This window comes from Actinia tenebrosa, unplaced genomic scaffold, assembly GCF_029948245.1.
Source record: "Actinia tenebrosa isolate PJP-AT-01 unplaced genomic scaffold, QUT_ActTen_1.0 PGA_scaffold5__44_contigs__length_20552954, whole genome shotgun sequence".
NCBI classification, from domain to species: Eukaryota; Metazoa; Cnidaria; class Anthozoa; order Actiniaria; family Actiniidae; genus Actinia; species Actinia tenebrosa.
In genome coordinates, this window is record NW_028292582.1 from 13,070,589 (window position 1) to 13,085,422 (window position 14,834).

At 39.7% G+C, this 14,834-nt stretch overlaps 1 protein-coding gene across 1 annotated transcript; it reads left to right on the forward strand.

Annotated features, from left to right (window-relative positions):
• The first annotated feature begins 45 nt into the window (after positions 1-45).
• LOC116293888 (DNA polymerase subunit gamma-1) lies at positions 46-14,810 on the forward strand. The gene is made up of 20 exons (XM_031701387.2): positions 46-1,013; positions 1,886-2,081; positions 2,614-2,862; positions 3,384-3,646; positions 4,155-4,553; positions 5,044-5,298; positions 5,875-6,214; positions 6,807-6,964; positions 7,088-7,141; positions 7,599-7,716; positions 7,831-7,966; positions 8,079-8,185; positions 9,088-9,227; positions 9,713-9,838; positions 10,412-10,465; positions 10,650-10,764; positions 11,105-11,239; positions 11,902-12,018; positions 12,752-12,869; positions 14,581-14,810. The coding sequence occupies exons 1-20, from the start codon at positions 406-408 to the stop codon at positions 14,676-14,678; spliced, it is 3,786 nt and encodes a 1,261-aa protein (XP_031557247.1). The 5' UTR covers positions 46-405; the 3' UTR covers positions 14,679-14,810.
• The last annotated feature ends 24 nt before the right edge of the window (positions 14,811-14,834 follow it).

Here is a 14,834-nt window from a genome sequence, read left to right on the forward strand (position 1 = left end):
TTTCTATGATTAGACACCAGTCTTCCGTCAGACAGTGAAAAACAAGATGGCGAACGAGGAGCGCAAATTCAACATTCTTCATCAAATCTGCTAAAATTCGCTGAAGATGGACGATAAAACACGGTTTGAATAGTTATAATGTGACTGGAAAATGTAATGGTTATTGCAGAAGAAGATATGAAGATGTGCAAGCAATTCGATAAAAAAGACAGAGCTTTGTGCAAAGTTTGGAACAAAATGGAACGAAATTGTAGTAAAAAATGAACTTAATTTTATCTAAAAATATTGATGAATATAATGCGTAACAGCACAGAAATGTCCAAATGCAGTCAACGGAAAGTATTGATATAAGAATAGAGAAATATTCAGAAAAGGGAGAAGGATTTTTAAACTAAAGCTAGAAAAATGTACCGAAGTATGTTGAAGAAGTCATTGTGTGCCAAAACTGTCACCAGAACGATTCGTTTTTCAAGTGGCGTCTACAATTGTATGAAATTTAAAAGAAAACGTTTAAGAACTTACTGCACTACTTCGAATGACGGGCAGAATGCCAGGTTCAATCAAGTTGAAATACAAATGCTCTCAGAGGCACTTCATAAACAAATATTCCCTGGTGAATTCGCAGAATACAATGCAGAAGCCGTAAGAAAATGTGTAAAGCACTTAGAAGAACATCAACTTTGGGGCAAGAACAAGTCTATACTCCCTGACGTTAACTTAAAACTTCCAGCATTACTTGGAGCAAACATTGATGAACATTTTAAGATTATTGCGAAGCAACAAAGTAAAGCATATTTTGACATGACGGAAGAGTTGGCAGTGACGACACTTCCACCTCTACCAGAAGAGTGGTTGTTTGCACCAGGATGGCATAAATATGAAAAGGCAGATGCAGGATTTAAGGTTGTTGCTGTTGAATACCCAGAAGAAGATGGTTTTGTTTTTGATGTGGAAGTCTGTCAGAATGGAGGACCATTCCCAACCCTTGCTGTGGCTGCTTCTTCAAAGGCTTGGTATATTTTATTGATTCTCTAATAAAAATTGATAAATATTAATTAGATGGAAGGATGGAAGGAATATGATCAATCTTAAGGGGATGAAAAGATAAATAAGATAGACAGAATTTCTCTTTGGGATTCCATACCCTTCTATTTGCTTCTCTTCAATTCCTTTTTATACAGTACCCTTCAGTTCTCTTTTCTCTCTTCTTGGGAAGTATGGGTGTCAAAGAGGTGGATAGCACTCACCTATCACCAAGGTGACCCAGGTTTGATTCTCAGGTTCTGTGTTGCATGTGATTAGAGTGGCTTGCTGTTTTTTTCCTGTGCTTTGAGAGTTTTTATCCAGTTTTTCTCCCTTTGCAAAAATCTCTTGTCTTATCTTATCTTCTCTTCTCTTGTCTTCTCTTCTCTTGTCTTCTCTTCTCTTGTCTTCTCTTCTCTTGTCTTCTCTCTCTTCTCTTGGTCTTTCTCTTGTCTTCTTGTCTTCTCTTCTCTTGTCTTCTTATTGTCTTCTCTTCTCTTGTCTTCTTTCTTCTTTTTTATGTTTCTTATGTTATATTCTTTTCTTATATTTCTTGTTCTTTTGTACTTTCTTCTATTGTTTTATTTATCTCTGTATTCATTTTCTCTGTTTGTTCTTTGTTCTGTTCTCTTTCTTGTCTTCCTCTTCTTTTGTCTTGTTCTCTTCTGTTCTCTTCTGTTCTCTTCTGTTCTGTTCTCTTCTCTTCTCTTCTCTTCTCTTCTGTTCTCTTCTGTTCTGTTCTCTTCTCTTCTCTTCTCTTCCCTTCCCTTCCCTTCCCTTCACCTCTCCTCTCCTCTTCTTTTCCTTTTGTTTTAGGAAATGACTGATAGTTTCTCTTATTTCTTCTGTGTTTCCACATAAGGTATGCTTGGGTCAGCCAAAAGCTAGTAGAAGAGACAGGTTACCAATGGCTTGTAAAACCAACCCCTAGCCTCTATATACCACTAGAATCTACTGATAATGAGGAGCTTTATAACAAAGATTGGAGGGAGAAGCTTGTGATTGGACATTCTGTGGGGTATGATAGGTCATATGTCAAAGAACAGTACTACATTAAGGTACGTTCTAAAATAACTATTTTAAATCTTGTGCTCTATTTGGTTGGGAGCGTGTGCTTTATGAGATCATGCAGCATGCACAGCACTTATTTCTGTAATTATAGTATTTTATAAAAGAAATAAAAAACTTGCTTGCTGTGCTGTATAAAGCACTTAGGATTAGCAGAACACTTGCGAAGTGTCAAGAAGCACTTCGCTATGTGCCGTGCTTCTCCTAACACTTCTCTCATGTTTTGCCAACCCCCCGCGTGCTTTATGACAGCACACAGGGGCAAGGGCTAAAGCATTTTACTTTTGATCAGCATCTGTAACCCTCCCTTTGAGTCTGCATGGAAAATAATGACCTCCTTCCCCCCATTTGCAGCAGGCCTCCCCCTCTAATTAATGACTGGTCCCTTACTAAGTAGTGGAGTGAGATCTTTGGATAACTGAAGCAACACAAGCTCCCCAAACACAGTAATGAATAAGGCAGCAATTAACTGGGAAGGTCTGATGATATTCCCTCTTTATTTCATTTTTCATTGCCATTCAGGGTCCCAAGACATATTTCCTGGACACCCTCAGTCTTCATATGTGTGTATCTGGACTCACTGGCCATCAGAGGCATCTATGGAATGCATGCAATGCTGGTCGTAAAACAAAGGAACCTTGGATGGATGTTGGATCTGGTAACAAGCTGGAAGATCTTTATAAATTGTACAGTGGAAGAGATATCCTGGATAAGTCTATGCAGAGGGTGTTTGTAGATGGTGACCTTGATGATATCCGAGCCAGATTTCAAGTAATTCTTGTTTCTGATTGTGGGCAGGGGAGGGGGGGGAGGGGGGCTGACAGGGGGATGGATGGACAAGGATGGTTTGTGTGATCTCAGAGGTGAGAGATGAGAATTTACCACCACACCATCTTGACTCCCCGGGACCGGGGAGGGTACTCCCCTATATTTGCTATACGGGTACGTGCTGCCAAAAAGGGAATGGTTTTCAACGCTTCTACTCTGGAACAGGGTATATAAAATCGCGCTCGCTCTGGAACAGGGTATATGAAATCACACTCTCTCCTCTCTGAAACAGAGTATCCATTTTTGCAATACCGGAACAGGGTATGAATTTCAGCGATCTTGCTCTGGAACAGGGTCAGGGTTCAGTAGGCTCAGCAGCACATCCCTACCCTAAATGGGCAAGAGTACCCCCCCCCTTCCCCTTGGCCTGACTCCCAATAAAAATAGAAATATACCATTAAATTCATCCATCCTAGCAAATTTTATTTTCATTTTTTACAAATTCCAATTAATTTTTTTCTTAGGATCTCACAACATATTGTGCAACTGATGTTGCCTGCACACACGAAATCTTCACTGTCATCTGGCCAATCTACAAAGAGAGATTCCCTCACCCAGTGTCCTTTGCTGGGATGTTAGAGATGGGTTCGGCCTATCTTCCCGTTGATGAAAGCTGGGATAACTACATCAGGGACTCTGATAACACATTTGAAGACCTGGAGAAAGAAATGAAAGGGATTTTGATGAAGTTGGCAAACGAGACGTGTAATTATCAACATGGAAAAAGGTTGGTGGAAATTACATGTAGGTTGCCTCCTGAAAAAAATTCCAAACGTCTGGTTTGTTGGCTTCTGTCAGTCAATCGATTACTTACAATGAAATGGGAAATGTCATAAGAAGTACATGTAACACAATAAAAACCCCATCCATGACTATCACTGCTTATCGACCCTCTTGTTGTTGCTTGTTATTTTCTTTTTTCACACTTTCTTTTTTTCTTTCTTTCTTTTTTCTTTCATTCATTCATTCTTTCTTTCTTTCTTTCCTTTTTTCCTTTGCTCTTTCATTTGTTCTTTCATTCCTTCATCCACAGGTTTCTTTTGCACTTTCGTTCCTTCTTTCCTTTCTTTTTAGTTCATTTGCTCGTTTATTCTTTTGTTTGTTCATTCCTTCATTAGTTCTTCAGTTCTTTATTCCATTCATTCATTTTTTTTTCTTTTGTCCTTCCTTCCTACTCTCCTTCTTCCTTCCTCTATTCCCATCTGTCTTATAACATTTCCAATTTTTTCCCCCAGATATCAGCAAAACCCATGGTTATGGAGTCTAGATTGGTTTGTACAGGACATCCCTATCAAAGCACCCAAAAAACAACCAAAAAAGAAAAAGAAAAACAAAGAAAAAGAGCTTCCTTCCTCAGACCAAACGATTATCAGACTCAAACAGAATCCAACTTCAAATATACACATAGACATAGAAGCAAGTGAGTCTAAGAATCTTGAGGAAAGCGAACTTAATATTGAGGATTTAGAGCTCGATGAACGAACTCTGTTAAGAATGGAAAGGTCGGGTAAACATGACTTAGATGTTGAAAGCCTTAAAGAAGAAGCACAAAAAATTAATGATCTTATCACCTCGATTCCTGCTGCTGAAGATGTCATGTACAAACGAAGAAGACATCTCCCTGGATACCCCTTGTGAGTACATCACTATACATGTGTATGCTTGGGAATCAAGGATAGTGTAGCAACAGCTTACTCACCTCTCACCTCTGGGGTCTCAGGTTCAATTTGTGGACTCAGCATCACAAGAGAATAGAGTTTGTGAGGCTACTCTCATGATTCAGGCTTTTTCTTCAGGTTCTCTGGTTTTCCTTGCTCCACAAGACCTAACAAGTTTCAATCTGTGAGTTAACAGTGCCCTTACTTAGAAAATCAGGGCACGTGTAATTCACACTGAGATTAAATTGGAAATTTACCTTGTTTTGCCTTGCTGATTTAGGAAACTGGAGATTAAACTCACAGAAAACACACAAATCAAGGGAGAGACTTAACAAACCAGGAATCAAACCTGAGACCCCAGAGGTGAGAGGCGATGGCACTTCCATTACACCATCCTTTTTCTCAAAAAAATCCCCAAAAATCCAGCACCTTCATTTAAATATTCTTCTATGTTGTCATCAAACAGGTGGTATAGGAAAATCTGCCCAAAGGATGGAGAATTTGGATCATCACTTGTTAGCCCGCAATGTCAAATAGCGCCGTCACTACTGCGCATGACTTGGGATAGTTTTCCACTGCATTACAGTCGAAAGCATGGTTGGGGATACCTAGTCCCTGGAAGAATGGATAATATAAAACAACCTGATGATGAGGAGAGATTAGAGGAAGAGGAGGATGGGAAAGTCGAAAGAGATTTGCCGGATATGCCTTTTCCTACAAAGTAAGATAACATTAGATAATGTAAAAATTATTATCAAAATATTATAAAATGGTCTTTTCACCTTTTTGAACAAATCTGAATTGAGAAGAAATTAATTGTACGACCCAACCTAGTCGTCCATTCCCTAATCCTATCCCATCCATTCTTCTGCCCAATCTTTTTCATCCATTCATTCCCGGATTCTATTTCATCAATTTATCGTTCTTTCCTGTCCTATCTCTTCATCCACATCATTCTATCCTATCCATTCATCTGCCTCTGCTATCCTATCTGTCCATCCACCCATCCTACCCCATCCATTCATTCATCCATCCATCCATTTATCCACCCATCTTATCCCATCCGTTCATCCACCCTCCTATCTCATCTATTTATCCACCCGTCTTATGCCACCATTTATCTACCCATCCTTTCCCATCTATTCATCCATCCATCCTATTCCATGCATATTTCTCGCTCTCATCACTCCATCTATCCTTTTCTATTCAGTAATATTTGAAAATTCTTTCATATTTGAATTAATCTTTTCCCCGTCTAATCGAACCCTTACCTTCTATCAATATTTGATCACCACAGATCGTTCCAAATCTTATGGCAGAATCATCATCTCAACAAAGACTCACCTAAATCCACATCACCAGCCAGCATCCTTGACGACGAACTCGACGCGCGGACCTTGACGGAAAGCGATCTATGGTCCGATATAGACGACGATGCGCTCAACAACGCTAAAGCAATGACCAGTACTAGTGCCAAAACAAAACAAGTAAAAAAAGCGATTATCGAAAATGCCGAACATGATGAATCTAGAGATTTTGTTAGTCGAGGAAAGAGTAAACCTCATCATCACCATGGGGTGGGGCCGTTTAACGATGTTGATCTGCCTGGTGTCTGGTTCTTTCGTATTCCACATAAGGTAAAAAATCCGTCTTGTCCGACGTTTTTCCTTCGTGCGCAAAGCCAAACCTAACGAGATAAATTCTAAATGAGTCTGTGATTTAGCCGTGCCCTGACTTAGATCAGCCCAGAAGTTGTTTCAGGGTTCAATCTGTGAGTTAGCCGTGCCCTGACTTAGATCAGCCCAGAACTTGTTTAAGGGTTTGATCTGTGAGTTAGCCATACCCTGGCTTAGATCAGAACAGAGGTTGTTTTATAGTCAATATAAAAAACAATAATGGTGTTATTTACATTTATATCAGATTCTTTGTCCACCCACAAGCAATATGTAGACATCCCATAATATTTTCTTTCCACAGAAGCCCAATAGACTATAACATTTTGAAAGAACTAAGTATTTAGTCATATGATATTCATATAGTGTCCATGGTATTATCTGGTAACTGGAGCTTGTTTCTATAAAATTGATGTTTTTCGGTTTCAATTGGCTTTCCCTCTTCTCCGAAGTCTCCCTACAGCCCCTTGTCCTCCCCCTCCCGCTCCCCCACCCCTCCCTCCCTCTTTCAACTGAGAAGGCATAATTTTTACAATCTTATTTGTATTTTCTCAAGAATGGTGAGCAATACCGTTGTGGGAACCCTTTAGCAAAAGATTACATCAGCAAGTTGGACGATGGGACGTTGGTGACTGCAGGTGACCGCAATGCACGCCGGACATTAGTTGTTAACAAAATGATTTCGTTTTGGAGAAACGCGCAAAAGCGTATCAGGTTTGTATTCAATGGTTTTGGGGTTCCTGTGTTATTGTAACTAATGTTAAGTGTTTACTGCGGTAGAGACAGTGCAGTGTGGTTCCATATAAATGAGGGGGAATGTTTTTGTAAATATTTCAGGTCCCAGATGCCTGTTTGGCTGACTGAAAACGATCTAGACGATGAAATTAAAAGGTTTGTAGTTACGTTCTTTAAGCAATATTATACTACACTACGCTACACCATGTCATATTACATTGCACCACTCCATACTACACCACACCACACCACACCACACCACCCGTACTATACATCACACTACACTACGCCATATGACATTGCACCACACCATACCACACCACACCATACCACCCGCACTATACATCACACTACACTACGCCATATTACATTGCACCACACCATACTACGCTACGCTACATCACGCCACACCATACCACCCGCACTATACATCACACTACACTACGCCATATTACATTGCACAACACCATACTACGCTACGCTACATCACGCCACACCATACCACCCGCACTATACATCACACTGCACTGCACACACCACACTACCATACCACACCACACTAAAAAATATTATACTACACAATACCAAAAGGCTTTTTTCCTATCCTCAAAAGGTCATCTGACTTCAATCGTGATGCCAACTATGGTGCAATAATCCCGCGGGTCATACCCGCAGGTACCGTGACAAGAAGGGCAGTGGAGGCCACGTGGTTGACAGCTAGTAATCCTAGAGTAAGTCAGAAAGATCGTGAAGGGCCTGAGATGAAACCTATGATAAGGGCCCCACATGGGTACTTATTGGTAGGGGCTGATATAAATGCCTCATTCTAATGGTTTGTTTTTCAGGAAGATCGTGTAGGGTCTGAGATGAAAGCTATGATAAGGGCCCCACCAGGGTACTCGTTGGTAGGGGCTGATGTTGATAGTCAGGAACTTTGGATAGCCGCTGTCTTGGGCGATGCCAACTTTGCAGGCATTCACGGTAAGTCGTCTTTCTTTCCCAAATAAAAGCCTTAGAACCATGTATATTGGTAGCAGCCACCATTGAATGCTCAACCAATCAGAAAGCGATATTTATGGCACTTAATATTCAGGGAGTACGGCCTTTGGATGGATGACGTTACAGGGGAAGAAGTCAGATGGTACGGATCTGCACAGTAAGACAGCAAGTACTATCGGGATCAGTCGAGATCACGCCAAGGTAATTACTTACATACTAACATTCTTAAGAGTGAAGGCATTTAACCCGTGAAATAAAAAATACTAGTCAACGCGTAATAGTTAAATAGACACAAAAGAATGGAATTAGGGTCTACTAAAGTGTATTAGTCTAATATCTATTTAACGGGTTTAATGACTTCACTCTATTTATTAGACTAATACACATTAGCAGACCCTAATTCCATTGTTTTCTTTTGTCTATTTTACTATTACACTTTAACTGACATTTTTTTATTTCACGGGTAAATGCTTCATTCTCTGAACGTACGCACCAAATTAACCGTCAATCTGCTTACATTTATCCATTCAGCATCATTTCCTATGTTGATCGGTGAAGATGGTTGCTAGTGCTAATAAAAAAATACTTTGTATAAGCAGTGTTGCATGCTTCCTTTTGCACCCCTCGTCTTGCATGCTTCCTTTTGCACGCCTCGTCTTGCATGCTGCCTGTTGCATGCTGCCTATTGCGTGCGAAGCTTGAAATGCATTACATTCATACGTAAATAATGTCAGCACAGAAGAAAATGTACCAAAAAACGTTCAAACAAAATTTAGAAAAATTTCATATTGTTGTGACCTTTTGCTGATTGTATTCACATCACCCATAGTGCATTTCGGGCTTGGTATTGCAACATAGAACAAAACCTTCACTAAGCTTTTTTGGAAATAGCTGTATTAACTGTTTTCACGTCGGCCATGTTGGAGGACTTCAGCAAAATAATTGTCAATGAATTATTTTGTTATATCCTCCAACATGGCCGCCGTGTCTTTTGTTATTTCATTCTCTTGGGAATGGTCGAAAACCATCAATACACCCATTCTTCTTTCCCGGAGCTTTGGCAGCACCCGGTCTCAATCGTTAAAAATGCATGTCTTTTTTAGGTCTTCAATTACGGTCGTATCTACGGCGCAGGTCAAAAGTTCGCTGAGCGGTTGCTTCTGCAGTTTAATCACAGACTGACTGATATAGAAGCCAAGCAAAAAGCTGAAACACTGTACTCTAACACCAAGGGAACAGTCAAGTAAGATCATGAGTCCCTTTTCTTTATTTGTGCACCAAGGTATTGGAGCCCACTTGCAGTCCTTCTCAATAATAATAGGTTTTGATAGACGTCAAACGATTCCATGTTTTTGTTGTTTTCTTTTGTGTGTGTGTTATTATTATTATTATCATCATCATCATCATCATCATTATCATCATCATTATTATTATTGTTATTATGTTACAAGGCTATGACAAACTGTCAATGCATGACTTTTTTTGGACATCATAACATATCGCCACTGAACGTCTGATACGTCTGAACGCTTGATACTAAATCTAATTTTGACTCTGTTATCTGGTATTTTTTATATGTATATATATTTTTTCTTTTCATAATTACTAGTTTTAAAGCTAATAAATAAATATAGATAAATAAACTACTTAGACAAACTGGAATGAAAGGAACACGTGTTACTATTGACTTATCATTGCTGTTTTCGTATTCATTCATACTGTTTATAGGTATCTGTTGTCTGATTACGGCCATGAAATAGCAGACAGGTTAGGCTACACAGATAGAATAGATGAAGATGGATGTGTGGAGCGAAAAGTTTATTGGGAGCTTGTCCGATCTGCCAGAAGAGGAAGGTAATCGTTGGCACATTCTTTATACCGTCCTATCGCGGCTACCGCCACATCAGGAACAAGCTCAATACTCGTTCCTTTTGAATGGGCCTCTTTACCTTAGGCGAAGTATTTTCCCATTTCAGACCACGTGTCATTCTTTAGAGAATAAGATTCTTTGTTTGAGTTGTATTCATATTCATGTGTCTTCTCAAGCGCCAGGGGCGTAGCGAGGACCTAGGAGCTGGGGGGGGGCATTGATCCAAAATATAAAAAAATTACTCCTCCCCAATAAAACAAATAAACGCTCAAACAAAAATTCAAGAAACAAACATTATTTTATTAACCATTCTTAAATCTTAGGTTGTAATAATTTATTTTCCTCTTTCGTTTCGGTTTAATATGTTTTTTTTGTTGTTATTCTTTTTTCAAAATTTTTTTTTTTTTCCAAAAATTTTGGGGGGTCACATGCCCCCCTCGCTACGCTACTGTCAAGCGCAATCATTAAACAAAGAAATAATACTCTACACATGGTCTCCTTGGATCCTCATAGCGGATGTTGCTAAAGATTCCAACCATTTTCTTTTCTTTTCACAGAGGCAGCAAAGCTTCAAAAATGGTTGATGCAGGTCGTGTTTGGCAAGGAGGAAGGTGAGAGGTGTTTTTTTTTTTTTTTTTTTGAAAAAAGGTGTTTCTTCATTCTTCATCTTGGGATGGGGGAAAGAAAACCGGAGAAAACCGGTGAAAATCCATCGTGTCATTGGAGAGAACAACACATCAAACAAACTCTATCCACATCTGTCGCATTCAGTAACTAAAATTTCTTTGTCATCAGTGAGTCAGAAATGTTCAATAAACTAGAAATGATCGCACAGTCGGAAGAGCCCCGGACACCGGTTCTCGAGTGCAGAATAAGCCGTGCTCTGGAACCTTGGATCGTAGGAAATGAGGTAAGAGAGCAGTTTAGATCTTGTTTGAATACTACAGTTTCTAATTCTCTGTTACTCAGAGTTGTCCTTGACTTTGTGTTGAATATTCATGTGTGAAGTGAAGGTCCATGGAATTCCATAGTGTTTGTATTGTTGAAGTTGTGCATTCTTTACTTTACCGTTGGTATTTGTGTATATTTAGACACTGATTCGAGGCTAACCGTGAGTAAACGAGTCTGCAGTTAAGGAGCACAGCGGGATTGTAACGAATTCAAAAATTATCTATTTACGATTCTCTCGAAAGCGTCTCTTTATTAACACAACTTATCAAATTCACATTAAAAGTTGGTTTTTTTTCCAGTTCATAACTAGTCGCGTGAACTGGGTGGTCCAGTCGTCTGCTGTGGACTATCTTCACCTGATGCTCGTTTCTATGAAGTGGCTTTTCAAGGAGTACGATATTGAAGGTCGTTTTTGCATCAGTATTCATGATGAGGTATGGTACATTCCTTAGTGCGACTATATTGCAGATTCCATTAGTTTTCCGAGGTTGAAGTAAAAACTGGGTCAAATTGGCATCACAGTGCATTGTGGGACTTTCACCTTAAACACTCCCACGATGCACTGCAATGTCAATTCGACCCAGGTTTTTCCTTCAACCTCTGAATGGCTAATTTGGTTTTGATGTTACGGCATGCCGTACCATGTAAGTGCTGTAAGTCAGCACCATACGTTTTACGCTCATACGATAACCATTCTTATGGGAAGCCATTTCAATGTTATGGCATATCGTACCGTGTAGGTGCTGTAAGCCAGTACCGTGTGTTTCCCACTAATACTACAACCATTCTTATGGGAAGCCATTTCAATGTTACAGCAAATCGTACCGTGTAGGTGCTGTAAGTCAGCACAATACGTTGCCTACTCATACTACAACCATTCTTATGGGAAGCCATTTAAATGTTACGGCTTATCGTACCGTGTACGCTGTAAGTCAGCACCATACGTTGCCCATTCGTACTACAACCATTCTAATGGGAAGCCATTTAAATGTTACGGCTTATCGTACCGTGTAGGTGCTGTAAGTCAGTACCGTGCGTTTCCCACTCACATGATAACCATTCTAATGGGAAACCATCTCAATGTTCGATCTTAAAGGTGAGATACCTCGTGGCCGACAAGGACAAATATAGAGCAGCTCTGGCTTTGCAAATAACAAACTTGTTAACAAGATCGATGTTTGCCTACAAGCTTGGAATGATGGACCTACCACAGGTATGGTACATGAATGCTGTGGTGCATATAAAGAGGAAGGGGATCAAAACTGAAAGGGCCAATAAGGGCCCGCCACCAGCGCCGGCAGTCACAGGGTTCTGAAAACAAACGATGGGGCACGCATGCAAAACACAGGGAGCCCATGTAGAAAAACACGTAGAAATAAAGAATTTTCGACTTATGATGTTATCTAAATTGGTGCAAAGTTGAAATTTTTTAATGTTCATTGTCAAGCGAACAAATTAAATACAACGGTCTTTCAATGAACGCAGTACAAAATTATAAGAGGTTCGGAGCATTTGAATATATTTTGTGCCTAGTGCTATTTTCTCTGCAACTTGTCTCGCAACAGCGTTGCGACACAAGTTGCAAGAATGTTTAGATGGTGCAATGCAAACGCAATCGTTACCAAAAGTAGAAACAAATTCTACTCGCAACCATTGCTGCTACATTTTTTCGAATTGCGCTTTTGGTTACAAGCTGAAATGCTCCTAGAACGTGTGTCGCAACGTTTGTTGCAGAGAAAATTGCACTGTGTAATCGCTCCTTTAGTATAGTCTATCGCTCTCATACCGGCATAAAAGTAATACCGGAATAAAACTCGTGCAAACATTTTTCTCTTCTCTAAGCCCTGTGCGGGGGGTTCAGATTGGAAAGACTTCAAATTGATAAAAATAAAGCGACAAAGGCTACAAAAGTTCAATGATGAGTAATGCTAACATGTTTTTTCCAGTCTGTAGCTTTCTTCAGTGCTGTGGATATCGACAAAGTGTTGCGTAAAGAAGTGACTCTCGACTGCAAGACACCATCTAATCCACATGGATTACAAGAGGGACATGGAATTCCAACTGGTAGGTTCTCATTTTTTTCCCTCTTTATACTAAACGATTTTGGATTTCTTTTGTGTTTTGTGTGCACCGCTTATGCGCCGTCTCTCATCAATGCGACCCGGGTTCGAGTGCCGTCGGGCCCGGTGTCATGTGTGAGTAGAGTGGCTTGTTGGCTCACCCCTCTGCTTGAGGTTTTTTTTTCCGGGTTCTCCAATTTTCCTCTGTGAGAATCAACAATTCTAGAATCAGAGGGACGTATGTTAGATAAATCTTTGTAGTTAATGCATCCGAACATATTGCCGGTTTTCACATGACGTCATCAAAACATCAAAATCTAAACTATAGATCGCATAAAGGCATTTCTCAAGTATGTTTTAGAAATCAGTGTTATAAGTCACAAGAAAAAATGTCGAATCATTTCGGTGTTTGGTTCCCGAGTTATGAAGGTTGAGTTTGTGTTACTCAGTAACGTCACGACTAACTAAATAGCGTCCGCCATGATGGTGTACCAACTTGGAACACCAAGATGGCCGCTCCATACATTTTAACCAAAAATTGCGTCATGTTTACTCGCCTATAGTTCCGCAACGAAATGCTTTACAGCCTCGAAATTTGGCCAGAATATGTAGTTTTGACCGCTTTACAAGATTATGAAATTTGTATTTCATTATAATGCGAATTTACGCTTTTGAAATTCATGATGGCGTAGGTGAAACCAAGAATTTTAAATAACGGCTATTTTTTTTCCGTCCAGATTTTTAAATTTAAGGTAAACTCGTAAAATTACACGCAAGCGCAAGCATCCCCCCAGTGTTTAACCAGTCCCAAATAGATAGTAGTTCCTGCTTTGCCAATCAGAATTCTCTATCAAGGCATCGTCATGGTTACAGGACAGCAAACAAATGGCTTTTTTGTTCAGAGATCGATAAATTCTGGTCTGTTCTAGTTTATATTAATGCATATGTCATATAAAAACGAAAAATACCTTATGTTGACACCAATTCAGCATTTTTTTATGTCCCTACGACCCGTCAGACTCAAAACTTTACACGTTCTCTCCTGCTTTAGACCCAGTTTAAAGGTCGAATTTAACATGTGTCGAATCGGATACAAATGAACATAACCTATTGTTTGAATCATTTGCATTAGATTCGGTACATGTGAAATTCAACGTTTGAACTGAGCCTTACCTTCAATCACAACAAACAGACAGAGTTAGTCGAAATTAGGGAATTTTCGATGAATGGAAGCCAAAAACCCTGACCCTAGTAAGCAGACGATATGCACCTTCATTTTCTTCTACGTTGACAATGGGTGGCTTGCGCTCCTACGGTGCTGTATCTCACCGCCTTGCAGTTAAAGCCTGGGGGCGCGCGTTTTTTTTCCAGGTTTTCTTCCTTCGTAAAAATCAACTCGTGATTCGAGCGTTGTGTGTTGTAAATAGTGGATGTAATGGTAGTGCGTGTGGAGCGAACCTCACGGAAGAGCTCCTTACGTATTGATGGTAGTTAAATATATAAAATGGAACAAAGACAGCCACAGTTATACGTTGCCAGCACCAAGATAACTGCAGAGCTTAACCGAAGCTTTAGGAGTTTTCGATGTCAAAAAAACCAACACACACACAAATAAAGAACTCTAAGATTTTTCTAGCAAAATGAAAAGGCGTCGAGATTCTGAACTAAAGAGGTGTTCTCAATAACCAGGTTTCCCTTTTTAAATTTTTTTTTAGGTGAAGCTCTTGATATTTACGAAATACTCGAGAGAACAACTGGCGGCAAGCTAAACAAGGAAAAACCTCGAGTTAAGGATGAGAGACTTGAAAACTAGTGAAAAAAGGAAAGTTATGTTAGTTAAAGTAGATAGACAAACTTTTCATAACTGAAAATATCTTTCATAAAAAAATATCAAGAATATATACAATTTTGCTGTTATTTCAATAAAAACAGCTGGAGCTCATTATCCATCCTGCCTGCCTGCCTGCCT

Bases quoted from the DNA above. Each gene is read 5' to 3' on its own strand.
- LOC116293888 (XM_031701387.2), top strand. From the start codon at position 406: ATGTACCGAAGTATGTTGAAGAAGTCATTGTGTGCCAAAACTGTCACC. The intron at 1,014-1,885 runs GTATATTTTATT...TTTCCACATAAG, and splicing joins GCTGCTTCTTCAAAGGCTTG to GTATGCTTGGGTCAGCCAAA. The intron at 3,647-4,154 runs GTTGGTGGAAAT...TTTTTCCCCCAG, and splicing joins AATTATCAACATGGAAAAAG to ATATCAGCAAAACCCATGGT.